The sequence below is a fragment of the Ambystoma mexicanum genome, chromosome 6p (assembly GCF_040938575.1).
Source record: "Ambystoma mexicanum isolate Mex_15411 chromosome 6p, UKY_AmexF1_1, whole genome shotgun sequence".
In the NCBI taxonomy this organism is placed as follows: domain Eukaryota; kingdom Metazoa; phylum Chordata; class Amphibia; order Caudata; family Ambystomatidae; genus Ambystoma; species Ambystoma mexicanum.
In genome coordinates this window covers 158,576,245-158,591,946 of record NC_090935.1, presented here as the reverse complement: position 1 = coordinate 158,591,946, position 15,702 = coordinate 158,576,245, and the positions used below count along the sequence as shown (strand labels likewise).

General features: G+C 47.9%; 1 protein-coding gene across 1 annotated transcript in view; it reads right to left on the bottom strand.

Annotated features, from left to right (window-relative positions):
* Positions 1-553: 553 nt before the first annotated feature.
* Positions 554-15,702, bottom strand: part of NOL6 (nucleolar protein 6) — a 915,540-nt gene continuing 900,391 nt past the window's right edge. Inside the window, exon 26 of the mRNA XM_069626862.1 lies at positions 554-1,072. Within this exon, the coding sequence (XP_069482963.1) occupies positions 923-1,072 (150 nt within the window). The 3' untranslated portion in view covers positions 554-922. The remainder of the gene's footprint in view (positions 1,073-15,702) is intronic.

Genomic DNA, 15,702 nt, shown 5'->3' with positions numbered 1-15,702 from the left:
ACATTGGCTTCTTTCTCCTGGCCAGGATACTGCTCAAGACTGCATGTACCATCTACAAAGCAGTCACAAGTAACAACAGCGTACCAGGCAGCTATGTTCCACATATCTGATGGCATACACTCCTCGAGCAGCAAATCGAACAAACGGCTTGAATCACAACTAAACTGCAAAGAGAAGAACCCAAATAATCTTCATCTTGTCATAAACACCCCACCCTCTGGAATTCGATCCTAGTGTAGGCTCAGAATGCGCCCATAATTCTCCCATTTCGCAAATCTCTCAAAGCATGGCATTTTAAACACCTGACCAAGGTCTAATTTCAATAGGCGCACACACTGACGAACAGACCTCAACTCAAAGTACTGCGCTACTGCCAAAAGATGACAGCCCAAATACTAACTACCCACACTCTGTACAGCGCTCCACTGCACTTCAGCTAGGTCCACGCTTTAAATAAAATATAAAATAAAATGAAACCCTACTTTAGACCTAAATTGTCCCTGTATAAAGATTCTCCTAAAACGGCCCCAAAATCATACACGAACACAACGGCTTCATGGTTGTTTTGATGCAGGATTTATTTGCACCGATACAGAAAAATTCACATTGTTGACATGCTTATGCTATTCAAAGGTGTTATCCATTAGCTGCTCCAGCGTTACAAACCAACATTCGAAGTCAAGGCAGTGAAAGTGTAAAATATATCTGGTAAATTTATACATATATGCTGGTCCCAGAAATAAACTTAATTTATAAAAATGTGCATGTTTCGTTGCAGGTTGATTAGTCAGAAAAACTGCAGAGCGTTCATTAAAAAATCATTTTTTCTACAAAAGAAATTTAACGGTGGTTCACAGAAATATACGAACGAGAACCATCCAGGTTTCTGAAAGTGGATTTAGGGACAGGTTCGGGACATTTGCTAGATGTTCCATTTTTCAGTCCTTGCTTCGACTTTGCTGACCAGGCCCTGGCCAAGTATCTCAAAGTCTTCTAAAATGGCCTCCACGTTGGGCACCATCACTGACTCTGTGCCTCGGACTTCCATCATTCTTGCTTTGGCATTTGTTGTCTGTAAAAGAGGGAGAGAAGGATGAGGCACACAGAAGATGTAGGTCATATAGGCATTTTGAAGCTTGATGGGAACAGATCACACTGTTCCCCAAGGTGAAGTAATAGTATTTGTGCTCAGCACGTAGAAAATAAAAGGAGCTGAAAGCATGTTTCCCAGACTTCTGTTGCAAAACACAGGTAACTGAAAGGATCCCGACCTGCAACCTTGGCAAGGAAGATAAGTCAAGAACATATTTTTTCAACTCAACTGATGTAACCTTTATTTTAAGAAGCCCCAAAAGACTTTCAATCGGTCATAAATGGTTTGCTTGAGAAACAGATAAAGAGTTAGAAAATCATTGCACCTTTAACTGTGAGATTATACACCTTGTTGTACACACTATAGTCGCTAAATTATCTGCATATGCTGCAGAATTATTTAGATGATTGCAGTGGTATTTAGGCGTGTGAGCATTGGCCTTTGAAGTAGGAGTAGTTGCTAAATGGGAAACATTTATAGATATCTGGTGAATTTACTAGGAGTTGAAACCGGCAACGTACCTACAATGTATTAGCTGTCTGACTAAGACACATGGAATGATCGTCCATTGGGGCTCAGATGGTCTCTGGGCATACAGGAATGCCCACCAACTATGTGAAAAATTACCAGGAGGCAGTATATGGAAGCTTCCCTATAGCCATCTCCTCAGCACTCTCACTATTGTGAGGGAGTCAGAAATGCAAGACGGACACAAAGTTATAGTATTCTCACAATGAGCATTTTATTAAATGAAAAGGGGTGAGACAAATGCCTATCTTTCCCTAACCTAACAAGAATGTCCCAGCCTAAGGATAAAGAAAAAAATACCTATTGTCCAAAAAAGTATCTGACCCGCACACTAATACACACAAAGAAATTATATAAGGTTGGTTTGTCTGTCTTAAATTCCACAAAATAACATTGATTCAAATTCAAAATCTTTAAACAGTAACTCATGTGACCAGCATTAAATTCCCTTCCCCTGGATCAATTCAGGAATATCTAAAACGAAGTCCAAGATAAAGAAAGTTGAGTGCAATAACTAACTTCAATTCAGTGTAGCATACAAAGTCTTTTCCATTCAATATATCCTTTCACTTGGCAGAGTGAATATCTCTCTTCCAGAGGCTTGTTCAGAAATCAAAGCAAATGTCAATGTTTCCACTATCTCCTGCTCGGCAAAACAAAAGTATTTCACTCCGAAACACAAATTCAATCAATCAATGCAAATGTTCTTTTCTCAAAAGCCAAGCACTTTTTAGCGAATCATATTTCTTTCAGAGAAACACTTTAGTCAGGATCGCTCAAATCTCTTTCTTTCAATAAAGATGGCTCAATAATCACTTTCTGAAATGTATCAGTTTATTAAGATAAGGTGATGGAATTAACACTTCCTCTTCCACCATAACCTTTTACCACATCCACAGTACTTTATATCATCATCTTCCTTCCTGGAATACTCGCCTGCCAGGAATAATTACAATTGGGCCCTTTCCTGGTGTACTCGCCTGCCAGGATAAAACTCCTACTGCTACAATTGTACTACTCTGTGGTAATGCTTGTTCCAAAATTCTCCACATCAGAATCATAAATTACGTGATTTGAACCAACAACTGCTTCTTTTTATAGTCTCTTGTCTCTTAACAGAGTAGGTTACAATTCTTCCCAAATTAGTAATTCATAAAAGAATCATGTTTCTCTTCCCGTGGGTTTCTCATACAAGGAGGGCTTTGCTCCTGCAGTCTTTGGTTTCTGGTTATGCAACCTCTTGGCTGCTGGCAATGCGGGTTACAATTATCTCCCAATTGGCATCCCTTTTTGTGAGGGTTGCACCCTGCTTGCACATGTATCACTCTTCTGCTGATTTGGCAATGTGGGTTACAAATTGTCTCCTAATTAGTATCCCTGGTTAGGAGAGCTGTGCCCAGATTGCCTTCATCTCTCTCTTCTTTGGCTTTGGCAATGCGGGTTAAAGTGGTCTCCAAATTGGCATCCCTTATTAGGAGTGTTGTGCCCATTTTGCATCAGTTCATTCATTCAGTATTCAAAATAATTACTTTCACCTAGCGGTCTCCTTTGGAGCACCCAGGGGACCCTGCTTCAGGCCAACTCACTGTTATGTCTTGGTGTCTCCTGACTAGCTAGGTAGTGTTGCTGCGGGTCTCTTCGGGGCCTCCTCTGCTTCTGCCAGCTCCTGTTTCACAGCCGCCACATGCACAGTTCTTCACTTGAGCTCTGGTATCTCTGGTTCGATCTTGGTACAGGTGCGTTTCACAGCATGTAGGGGGATCCTCACATGGCACGGCTTGTTTCAGCACTGCTTCCCACTGCACATTCTCTGCACAGCCACGTTTCCCCAGAATCTCCTGCATCTCCCACATAGCGTTCTGCTGCTTCCACAACTCCACCATAAACTTCCTCCTGCCTCTGCAATTCATTTATATTTTTAAAAGTCCCACTCAGGTGCCTCCTCTCCCAACAACTGGACCGCTCATGACTCCTTTTCTCCGAGTCCCCCTTCCTTGTCCCAGTACTATGAGAATTCTGGGACTTGTAGTCCATAACGTTCTTGTGTGTTTTATAATCAGTTAACTTAATCTGATTGGTTGACAGAGTGTTCAAAATTATGGGAAGTTGGTAAAGAAGTTGATGGTTTAGAACCTTGATATAAGGCAGAATCAGAACAATGAGAAGTTGTGAGATTAATTTACTAAATTCCCAATGTACCACTTTCATTCCGGTCAAAAGAACGTTCATGTTCTGTACTTGGTTCTGGGAGAGGAAATCGTACATTGACAGCATGCCATTAGATATTTAGGTATTAGGAGAATCTCATCCTTAGAAGAGGATGAATACTGCATTGATCCTACTGAAGTCACCACTTCCCCCTGACAGCCTTCTCCTCCCATGTGATCCTCTCTCCACCCCTAGGGTTAGGATCAGGCAGTGGCTGCCTTCCCCTGACAACAAGGGAGGAGACTTTGGGCTGAGGTTTAGTGATGGCTCCGCAGGACTCATCACACTATTCTGTGTCTTAACCTCTGAATGATATGTGAAGCAGTTCTCCCACAATGCAGCACCCTGAGGTAAGGCAGTTGCAACCTCATTTAGGCTTCCCAGTTACATCTTGCTGAGCCTCAGCCGCTGGTTGGCTTCTCCACCTGCTTCTTTTGATTGATTGATTATTTTATTTCTATCGCGCTCGTATACAAGTGTTTCAGAGCGCGACAAGGCAAGGGAGGGGAACAGGATAACAAAACAGCGATCTTCCTAAGCCCAGTGACATTGGGAACGTGCAATTGTATGGGAGAGGGGGGAGGGGAAAAGTGCATGGAAGGGGGAGAGGTGGAAAGTGCGAAGCAGAGGAGAAACAGATAAATAACAATAAATAAATAATAAAGGCAACAAACAGTGGTAATGCAGCCAGCAATTTGCAAGTGCTAGGTTTAAGGCAGCAGACAGAGTAGGTCTGATAAGTGCAGGAAGAAAATTGGGGGGGCTGTATGGGTACAGATACAGACCCCAGTGCAAGGGGTGGCCCGGAGGCAGTGCGGGAGGGTGGCAGGATGAGCAGGTACCTGGGCTCAAAGGACAGAGTGCGGCCAGGTGCATGGTGCCATGAGAGAACAGATCAGCAGGGGAGAGGGGGAGCGAAGGCAGAAGAAGAGAGGAAGATCTTGAGGTGCTCTGGAACCGGAGATGGTTCTCCTCAAGTTTTAGGGTGGCAGGGAGGCTGTTCCAGAGGGAGACCCCAGCCGAAGACCGAGATCTACCCCCAGCTGGTTTCTTAGAAAAACGACTGACCCTGAGGGAGTTGGAGGTAGAGGAGCGAAGAGCTCGAGAGGGGAGGTATTTGCAGAGGGATAGCTGAAGGTATTTTGGACCCAGGCCCCAGAAAGCCTTGTGGACAATGCAGAGGGTTTTGAATTTAATCCTTGCATGCACTGGGAGCCAGTGGAGAGATTTCGGAGCTGGAGAGATACGATCCCAGGGCTTGAGGCCAAGGACAAGTCTCGCAGTCCTGATCTGGATTAGTTGCAGAGGGCGGAGAGTAGAGGCAGGTAGATTTAGAAAGAGGCTGTTACAATAGTCCAAGCTAGAGAGAACCAGAGCTTGGGATACCATGAGCTTCTGGGGGAAGGAGAGGAAAGGCAGAGTACCTGTGAGGCGGTGCAGTCAGAAATCTGACTTTTTAGACCTCTAAAATGTGGGCGGAGAAGGAAAGGGAGGAGTCAAAGATGACCCCAAGGTTCTTAGCCTCGCCAAGGGAGGCCGGCCAGAGAGTGAGGGGAAAGGATGGTGAAGGTGTGCTGATGAGGAGGATCTCTGTCTTGCTGGCATTCAGACAAAGATCATTGGCGGCAGACCAATCTTGAATGGCAGTTAGGCAACCAGAGATGAGAGAGGGAGAGGTGGTGGCAGAGGGCAGCCTGAAAATGAGTTGATTGTCGTCAGCGTAGCACTGGAAATTTGAGCAGAAAATGGCAATGCAGTGTGCGTGAGTTGCCAGGTATTGGTTGAAAAGCCAGGGCGAGAGGTTAGACCGCTGGGGAACACCACAGGTAGAGAGGAAGATAGATGAAAGGAAGGACCCAAGTTGGACCTGGGAGGGTCGATCTGAGAGGAAAGAGGTCAGCCAGGCCAGAGCCTGATCAGAGATACCCAGGTTTTCACGGAGATGGTTGAGCAGGATGGTATGGTTGACCGTGTTGAAGGCAGAAGAGAGATCGAGGAGGATGAAGACAGAGGGAATGTTAGAGTCAAGGTTGGAGAGCAGATCTTCACTAATGTTCAGGGAAGCAGTTTCCGTGCTTCTGGCAGCTCTGAAGCCAGACTGGTGGTCATGGAGACAGCCAACAGAATTGGATTGAAGGTTAAGCTGAGAGATGGCCAACTTTTCCAGGAGTTTGCCAAGAAAGGGAGTAATGGAAATTGGGCAATAGTTAGCTGGACAAGAAGGATCAGCTGTGGGTTTCTTGAGAAGAGGATGCACAAAGGAGTGCTTCAGAGAGGAGGGGGAGGATCCAGAGGCAAAGGAGTGGATGCAAAAATGAGCAAGGGCCGGAGCGAGGGTGTCAATGTGGTCCTTGATGGTTTTAGAGGAACAGGGATGAACCTGTTTTGAAGAGGCTTTCATAGATCGGACTTGTCTAGCAACCTTGTCAGGGGTGAAAAGAGGAAAGGACGAGAAGGATGGTGGGAGGGTGGCTAAAGGAGGGTCAGCAAGCACAGATGGAGAGGGAAGAGGAGGGGTGTGGGTGGAGAGGGTTTACAGGATGTCCTGGGTTTTTGAAATGGAGAGGCAAGGGCATTGCAATGAGCCTGGGAGGCAACAGGAGGGGTAGAGACTGCAGCAGGGTTGGCCAGCTCCTTGCAGATTTTAAAGAGTTCGGCCGAGTTATTAGATGCCGCAGAGACACGAGCTTGAATTTGGACTCTCTTCTTGGTGAGGACTGAGAGTCTGTATTGCCTTTGTAGCAGGCGACAGAGGCCAGTTTGTCAGAGGATGAACAGGAAGTCCTCCATTTCCTCTCAGCTGCCCTACACTTACGTTTAGTGTAGCTAGGTAAGAGTCATACCAGGAATTGCACTTGGCTTTGGACTTCAAACGGATCCTCATGACAGAGCAAGAGCATCAAGCGGATCAGAAATTGAAGAGTAGAGCAGAGACAGGGCTGTGTCAGGATGTGAGACAGCCAGAGGTGGAAGGGGGAGAGAAAGTGGCGGCAAAAGCCTCAACTGACGCACGCTTCATGGGCTGGATGTCCGAGAAGGTAGGTGGCAGTGTTGGGGTAGGCTTGGCTTGGGGGGAAGAGAGAGAGAGATGAGATGAGATGAGGGAGTGATCGCTCCAGGAGAGAGGAGTGGTCAGAGGGATGGAGAGGGGGAGGTCAGAGGAGATCAAGACATCGAGTGTGTGCCCTGCATAGTGAGTCGGGCCAGAGGGGAGGATGGACAGGGAGATGGAGTCGCAGAGGTCACGGAAGAGTACAGAGGAGGAGCAAGGAGAGTCTAAATGTATATTTAGGTCACCAAGGAGGAGTCCAGGAGAAAGGAGGAGAGATCTGCCCACTCAGAGAAATGAGGTGATTTGACCAGGAGGCCTGTAGATGGTAACCACAGTAAGAGAATGGGTAGGCGAGAGAGATAGCCTACAGACAAGGCATTCAACAGAGGAGTAGGTCTGAGTGGGAATGATAGAGGCAGGAATCCACTCAGGAAAGATCAGGGCTACACCGGACCAGGAGGATCTGGGTGCTGAGAGGATCTTGTATCCATCAGGGAGGAGTGTGTCAAAGATCGTGACAGAGCTGGCCGTGGACCATGTCTCAGTAAGACCAAGGACATCAAGGTCTAGTTCTTCAAGGAGGTGGCAGATGTCAGAGGAGTGTTTGACGGCAGAGCGAGAGTTGAGAGTGGCAATATGAAGAAGGTTGCCAGCCTTAAAGACCTTCCGGAGAGGGGTACAGATCAGAGGTACGCCCTGCGGAGGAGAAACAGCCCTAGGAGGGGCAGAGGAGGAGGAGGAGAGAGAGAGGGCAAGGTAGCAAAGGGGGGAGAGGACAGGACAGCGGGAGATGAGAGGAAATTGATGAGGCGAGGGAAGCGCCTATCAAAGAGGAGGAGATTGGCCCGAGGGCCTTGGACCATGACAGTGCCATTTAGGTAGACATTAATGATGACTTTAGAGGAGTCGAAGGAAGCCATGAGAAATTCCCAGCGAGTGCCACCATTAATGGGAAAGGAGGAGATAGGGCAGAGCACAGAGAGCACTTCCATTCTTCATCTGAATGGAAGCCTGTGGAAATGATTGCACCCAATAGGTTGAACCTCAGAAAAAGGGAAAATGCAATGATTCCATGTGCTAGGAACAATCCTCCCAGCCAATGAAGTTATCACGGCTGCTAACGAGTATAATGCTTCTTCCTCCATTAGCCTGTATAGGAAGAGCCCATTTACTGATTCTTCCAGCCAACTACAAAATACACTAGGGAGACACCAGGACACTATCGCTCCATAGTGGTACTGGGCGCCCAACAAACTTCCACCATTCTGAAGTCTGGCAAAACAGTCTTGTAACCCATCGGATGACACTGAAAGATAAATTGCTTACCAGTAATGTTCTTCTTTCTAGGGATTCTTCTCCCACAGATTCCTCAGCCGAGAGATATCCTTCCGGTGCCAGCTACTCTGAATCCTTTTCAATAGGGGGCGTAGTACAATTCGACATTGACCGTCCACTCCGCCTGACTCGACCGGGCCTCTCCTTGTCTGCGGACATGACGGAGAATATATATATATGTATATATATATATTTACTATGTCACTGCGCCCCCGTACCTCAGTTCCCCCAGGATGAAAGCCCTCAGACAAGGAAGCTCTGCAACACCGCACTGCCACATCTAAGCAGTAATGTGTAGTAAACATGTAGAGCCAAGACCTATCTCTTTCACTGGCAGACTTCTTTGCAAGTCAGATGATGCCACCACGCCCCTGGTAGGACGTGCCCTGATGTCTGGAGGCACATCTTTTACGGCGCTCTGATAACACTCTGCAATGCAGAGAATTATCCAGCAAGAAATTGACTGTTTGGACACAGCCAGACTCTTCCTGGACATAAAAGAGTTGGTTATCACACTTAAATTCTACCGCCCTCGCTACATAGAAGCTGATAATCCCTCTTAGGATACAGTCTGTGTTGCCTTTCCTCACCCTTAGAGGAATATGGAAGCGGATAGAACACTGGCAATCGATGATCTGGAACATGTGGAAATCTGAAATCACTTTTGGGAGAAGTTACCTTTAGAAAAACCTTCTGTTTGAAAAATCACTGACGTGATTGACACCAGAAAAGCTGTTTTCAGGGTAAGTAACCTGATGGAACACAAATGCATGGGCTGAAAAGGAGTCGCCATCAAAATGTTTAGTACAAAATAATTGAGGTCAGAGTCTGGAACCAGAGTAGGGGGGGAACCTATTTACAGGGCCTTTCAGAAATCTGGTCATTACTGGAACAGCGATGAAGGATTCCTGATCCTGTGACCTCTTGAACACAGAAAGCCGCCAAGTAGCCCTTGACTGCCTATCTGAAGACCTGCTGAGGCCAGTGACAGACACTGCAGTGGTGGGATAAGCAATAGGGTCTATCCTACATTCCCTAAACCACGTTTCAAACTTTCTCCACCTGCACGCATACAAGGATCTCACAGATGGTATGAGTGCAGCCATTAACACCTCAAGTACCGCTTCTGAGAGGTTCTCATCATACCTCTTCTCAAGAGTCATGCATGTATTTTGAGGGACTCTGGATTCAGGTGGAGAACCCGACTTGACTGGGAAAGGAGGTCTGGCCGCTGAGGCAGCTAAAGAGAAGGGCAGATGGCCAAGTCCAGGAGCTCTGAGTACCATGTTCTCCTTGCCCAGTCGGGAGGGCTCAAGATGATGGCGGCAGAAAACCTCCTCAATCTCCTGAGAAACCATAGGATGACAGGTACCAGAGGAAATGCATAGTGGAGTCCGAAGACCCACTCCACCAGAAAGCCATCCTTTAGTGGACCCTTCTCTGGGAATTCCCTCAAGCACAACTGTCTGTACTTTGTGTGGCACAGGCCATTGTGGCAAACAGATCCACTGTCTGGCTACCCCCACAAGGTGAAGATCTCTTCGAGAACTTCCTGGCACACTTCCCACTCATGTGAGACCGTGCTCTGCCTGCTCAGAGCATCTGAAAGTCTGTTCTCCACTCTCGCCAGATGGACTGCCGAAGCAGGGATCTGGTTCTCCAGCAACCGGAAACATAGCTGTAGCACCTCCCTGCACAGGGGCAGGGACTGCGCACCCATCTGCTTGTTTAGGTAGTGAATGGCCACTGTGTTGTCCGTCAGCATGAGGAGGTGTGTTTCCCCTGAAGGGAAGGCACAAATCCCATCAAGGCCAACCTGATCGCTCACAACTTCAGTCTGTTGATATGCCACCGGCATTCCATTGGCGACTAAATAACACTCACTTGCAGATCCCCACAGTGAGTGCCCTAACCCTCCAGGGATGCATCCATGACTGCCTGAGGCCACAGTGGATAGAAGGGTTCCCCCGCCATCAAGCTTTATTTACTGGCCCACTGAGAAAGGTAGTTGGCCACTGACCTAGTCATCATGAGAATGTCCTTAATGGTTAAGTACTGAGATCACTGACCCCTCAGCAGCCACTGCAGAGATCGCATCCAAGGTCTGGCCTCTGGCATCAGGATAATGCCGGAAGTCATGAGACCCAAGAGGGGGATGAGGGAAGACATGGGAAGACTGTCATGGCTCTAGAAAAGCTCACCCATTTGCCTTACACTGGGACTCATTCTTTGGGGGGAAAAGCCAGAGAACTGCTCTGATGAATTGGAGCTTCTGCGTTGGTGTTACGTGGGACTTCTGAAAATTAAAGGAGAAGCCCAAACCATGAAGCAGAGAGCAGGTTTTATGAAGCTGAGTTAATACCTGCTCTGGAGACTTTCCTCAGATCAACCGGTCATCCAGGTATGGGAATATGTGAACACCGGATCTGCTGAAGTGTGCCCCCACCACTGTCATCAACTTGGTAAAAGACATGGGTGCAGAGATTGATCCAAAGGAGAGCACCTTGAACTGATAAGGAGTGTCCCTGAAGAATAATCCCAGGAACCGCCCGTGCTTCCGATGGAGCGGCACATGGAAAAGATGTTGATGAAGGTCCAGCAACAACAACCAGAGTTGTAGAGCCTGGACAATTTCTTTCAATGTCACTATCCTGAACTCGTCCTTCATGAACTGGTTCAAGGCCCCGAGGGCCAGGATGGGATGGAGTCCTCTTTTTTTTGTATGCCAGAAAGTAGCGAGAGTACCAACCTGATCCTCTCTGCTCGGGCGTGTGAAACACCTGGGGGTATTCTCCCAGTAAGACTACTAGAAACCCTTATTCAGTTGGCAAGGACGCGGCCAACGCTGTTGGATCCAGTTCCTGGGGGTGGACCAGTGGGGGAGGATCACCTGGGTATGGGAACCCGGGTTATGCTCGGGGGAGATATCTGAGGCTTTTATGGGCTGTGTTGCATCTGCCTTCTTTCCTCCTGTTAGATCTCTCCAGCCCAGATCCAACAACCCCTCCATACATAATCAATCCTTTAAGGTCCCAAACCCAATTACACCCAAAAAGCATAACTCCCAGAATCCTTGTTTCACCGATCTGCATTCAAATACTCCCCATCCTCCTTTCAGGTCCTCTGATTATCCTTTTTCGCATTCCCAACATGATCAGACAAAACACGATTCCCACAATCCTTTGTTCATGTCACGACCCCAGCTATTCCCGCTTATCCTGCAAACCTTACTAATCCCGTCCATCTGATTGTCATTTTCCAAACTCCCACCCTACTATGACAGAACACTACTGTTCCCACCTTCCCCTACGTTCTGTTCTTCATCCCGGTCATTCTCAGCCATTACAGAAACCTTCTTTATCCTGTCCCGTAGTATACATGACACTCCATCCCCCACCCCCTTTTACAACAAGAATACTTTTTCACACCCAAGACAATGGACTGATGTAAAACCTGTTTACCTGACCTGTCGCGACACAAGGGTCAGGCACAGTCAGGCACAGTCAGGCAATTGACCGACGGCCCTTCATTTTCCCTACAGGGGTAAAAGGTGGAGCCAGAGAGTACAGTGCGAGCAAGGCGATCACGGCAGATAGCACAATAGCACAGCTACGCAGGCGCGGCATTTCACGCAAATGAGAAAGGCAGCAGAAATCGAGATGGTGGCGAGGAAAGAAGTGATCTTGCCCTTTTCATCCCAGACCTACGGAACCTTTTTGGAAAAGAGCCCAAAGCAGCGAACAACAGCAGAAGTGTCTTGCAGCAAATGTCAATGGTACACAGGGCAAGCTTATGTAGATAAGCAGGAGCGAGGAAGCTCCAGCGCCCGTGGTACCGGCCTTGACGGCAGACAGCCCCAGGCCAGGCAGTGCATCACAGCCAGTGAGTCGAGGGGAGAATCAATAAGAACCGGGCTGTGTTGAGCGAGAGAATCGCAAGGTGGCAAAGCTGAACCAAGTTCAAAGGAACTGTAAATGAACTGTAAAAGTGTTGAGGAGATCAATTGCAGAGGCTAACCGGCACCACGTGGGTGCTAGCGCAGGAGTCTCTGGTCGGTTCCCATCTGACTAAAACTACAGTTACCAGAAGGCCGTAGAAGGGCCAGCGAAATAGGTCAAAGTGGTCATACATAGGGCCGAGCAAAATCCCTGCACAATAGAAAGACTGATCTACAAGTGCGGTAAAAGAAAGGGAAGTGAATCCTGCAAACATTTCAACTGTGTAAAAGAGAATATTGAAAGTAAACCGGGTACAGCGCCCAGAAGAGGGGGACCCAGCAGGGAGCCACTATTAGCCCGATCGAAAGGAACAATAAACCCAGTTAAGGGAGGCTAAGAATCGAGAGAGGTCAGTGCCCGGCAGAGGGGGATCCATGGGTGAAAAGTTGTCACGCTGAGATTGAAAGTGAAAGCAAAAGTTGAGACGGCAAGAGTGAATCCGAATGAGAGATGCCAAAGAAGAGGTGTCCGCCCCGGCAGAGGGAGATCCAGGGGTGAAGCTATCATCCAAATTGCAAGTGAGAAAGGAATTGACATAATACCATACGTAAAGGGTCAGCACCCAGAAGAGGGGGACCCAGGGGTGAAACCATCACCCTAGCTGAACTGTGGATTACAATTGAGACGGGTCAGCGCCCAGAAGCGGGGGACCCAGGTGTGAACCTATCACCCAGCGAATATTGGAAACAAACTTTCATTTGTTAAAGGAAGTTTTGTTTGTTAGCTGAACACGGCAGGCCCTCGAAGGGAAGAGAATTTCAAGTGAGAAGAGACTTAGCTACGAATGGGACTGTCGTCTCGTGCTGGAGAGGTCCGAGACTGTACTGTGTGCCAAGCTCCCATCTAACCCAGTGTTCAAAACGTGGGGAAGAGCGACCCAGGCTACCGCATCCTGACATATTATTTGCGAACACTTTTCTTTTCCTGAGAACCATCCCACACCTTTTTTTGTATTAGTTATAAGGTTTGGCAATAGGTGTCTTAGTATATGCCCTTTTTATCTGAAACGACACTACTAGGACTGCATTATTTTTACTTTGATGGTCGACGCTTGCTCTCATCTTAGATATAGGTTTAGATTAGGCGTTTTTCCAACCTACACACAGCATTCAGTTCCTCCTGGAGCTCTGGTTCCGGTTTCGGTTGTTGTGGAGCAGGGTGGTGGTCTGTCTGGTAGTTTTCTTAGAAATGGTAGACAGTACCGCCATCGGATGAGCTGCAAGGCCCAAACATAGGATATTATCATCTTCCACCTGTCCGAGTGCTCTGAGATTCTCCCTCCAACTGGAGAGACATGTGGGGAGAACTCAAAGTGGATTAGCGGGCGCCGCCGTCCCTGCCAATGCTGCCACAGTCTGCTGGTCCATGTCCCATCCGGGACGTGAAGAACTCCTCTGCCCATGCCTGGCTTGCGGAAGTGGTTCCTTTCTACCAAAACGGGACATACCTAGAGGAGAAGCTAAATGGGTGCTTGGCGGACTGCTCCACAGTTAAACCTAGTGAATTGAGAGCTTACTTGGAGTTCATTAATTTTTCTAAAGACTCATCAGACTTCAGGCTGAATAGGCGCTCATCATCAAATGCTATGCCCAGAGGTTTGGCTTAGACATTATGTGAGAACCCTGAACTGTGGTGGCAAGCCGACCTCCACAGTAGGGTGAATGTACCCATGGTGCGGCCTATGCAATCTGTGGTGTCAAGACCCACCTGCAGTGCTTGACATGCCACCTCTTTGCCATTGTCAATGATGTGCAAAAATCCATCTCTCACCTGTCCAGTTGGGAGGTGATTTGCGGCTTCCGTCATGACCCACAACAGTCCGTGGGAGTATTTTGCAAATGCGTAGGAAGCGTTGACTGCCTTCAGGGCCATGCACCTGGATGCGAAGATAATCTTAGCCAGGGCGTATGTATTTTTGGATTCCCTACCTGTGGGAAAATTGGAGGTGGATGTGGCTGGCTTAAAGCTCACTGTGGTGGCTTGGACTACTAGACCTTCTGGCGTAGGATGAGCCAATAGGAAGGGCAAATCTCCCTTAGTTGGCTTGTATTTGTTGGTGGGATCGGCATCACAGCTGGCATGGACCATGGTCTTGGCTATTGTGTGATAATGGTATCTGCGATAGCTGCATTAATTGGTAATGCCCTCTGTGTCTGTGGTGCTTTATCCAGGATTTCTGTTAGCTTATAGGCCATCAGGGGTTTGGCCGGGGTGCCCAGACACATGGCTTCGACCACCTTATCAACAATTCTCCCTTACTGAGGGTGGCCATAGGAGGCAGCTTGTTGAAAATCAAGGTCAGGGGGTGTACCAATCATGCCTGGCTCATGCAAACCATCAGCCAGAGATTGTAAATCCGCTTGGTCCGTTAAAAGGAAGGAAAAAAAACAACAATCGGCTGTCCCAGCTCCTCCACCCTTGGCTCAAAGTCAAAGGGAATCTGGTCCCCTTCATCATCATAAATCGACTTCAGGGTGTCGAATAACGCCGACCGAGATTCAGGGACAAAGGAGCGTTTGACTGTCATCCATGTCAGTGTCCACGGGATTGCTCTGCCTCTCGTAGCTGGTGCCTAAATCAGTTGAGCACAATGGCGTAAGATGCGACATGGTCACCTTGGCGTCAGAATCTTGGTGGGCAACTGGTGCCGTACTCGCCTGTGGCGTCCAGACCAGTGTCATGCCCACTGTGGCTTTTCTGAAATAGCTGGAGCATTTGCTCCTTCAATGCCTCCCACTCTTCCCTCATGTCTTGGACTAATGATTCGATGGATGACTTTGACAGAGGTCGCCTGAGCGCTAATGTCGCAGACCGTTCCCCAATAGACTTCCGGTTCCTATGCTGACAGGAACCGCACTGCTCAACATCGTGATCCTTCCCAAGGCAATCACACGCAGATAGCATGCAGGTCAGTGATGGAAATTGTCGAGCCGCAGTCCTGACAATGTTTGAACCCTGAAGCTCTAGGGCCTGACATCTCGATGAATCAGCATGCAAAAATGTTTCTTTCTCAACAAAGAATGTTCCGAAAGACAGCTTTCTGAGCGCGCGGAAAGAAGGAACTGAGGTATGGGGGCACAGTGACAAAATACATACGCCCAACATGTCCGCAGTCGAGGAGTGGCATGGTCGGGTCAAGAGGCATCGACGCTCGATATGAAGTCCTACTGCGCCTGTTAGGAAGAATTTCATAACCTAGTGAGTCCCCCAGCAGCTTTGCTGGATTTCGTGGGGTTTATTTTTCTCTCCTGCCAAGAGTGAGACTCTTTTATCCTCATTCTTGGACATGACTTGAGAGTGTTCTCTGTGACTTGCTATGTGCTTATGGGCTGGGGGGGTAATTTTCCCCATAGACCATCATTGGTTTTTGAAATATGTGTTACACAGCACCCTCAGTGCAGTAGCAGAGGGGTGTCTTAGAGACCCCCAAACATAGACTCCACACGCTGGGACTGACTACTGTCCCCCTGGGTCTGTAAAGTTACCAT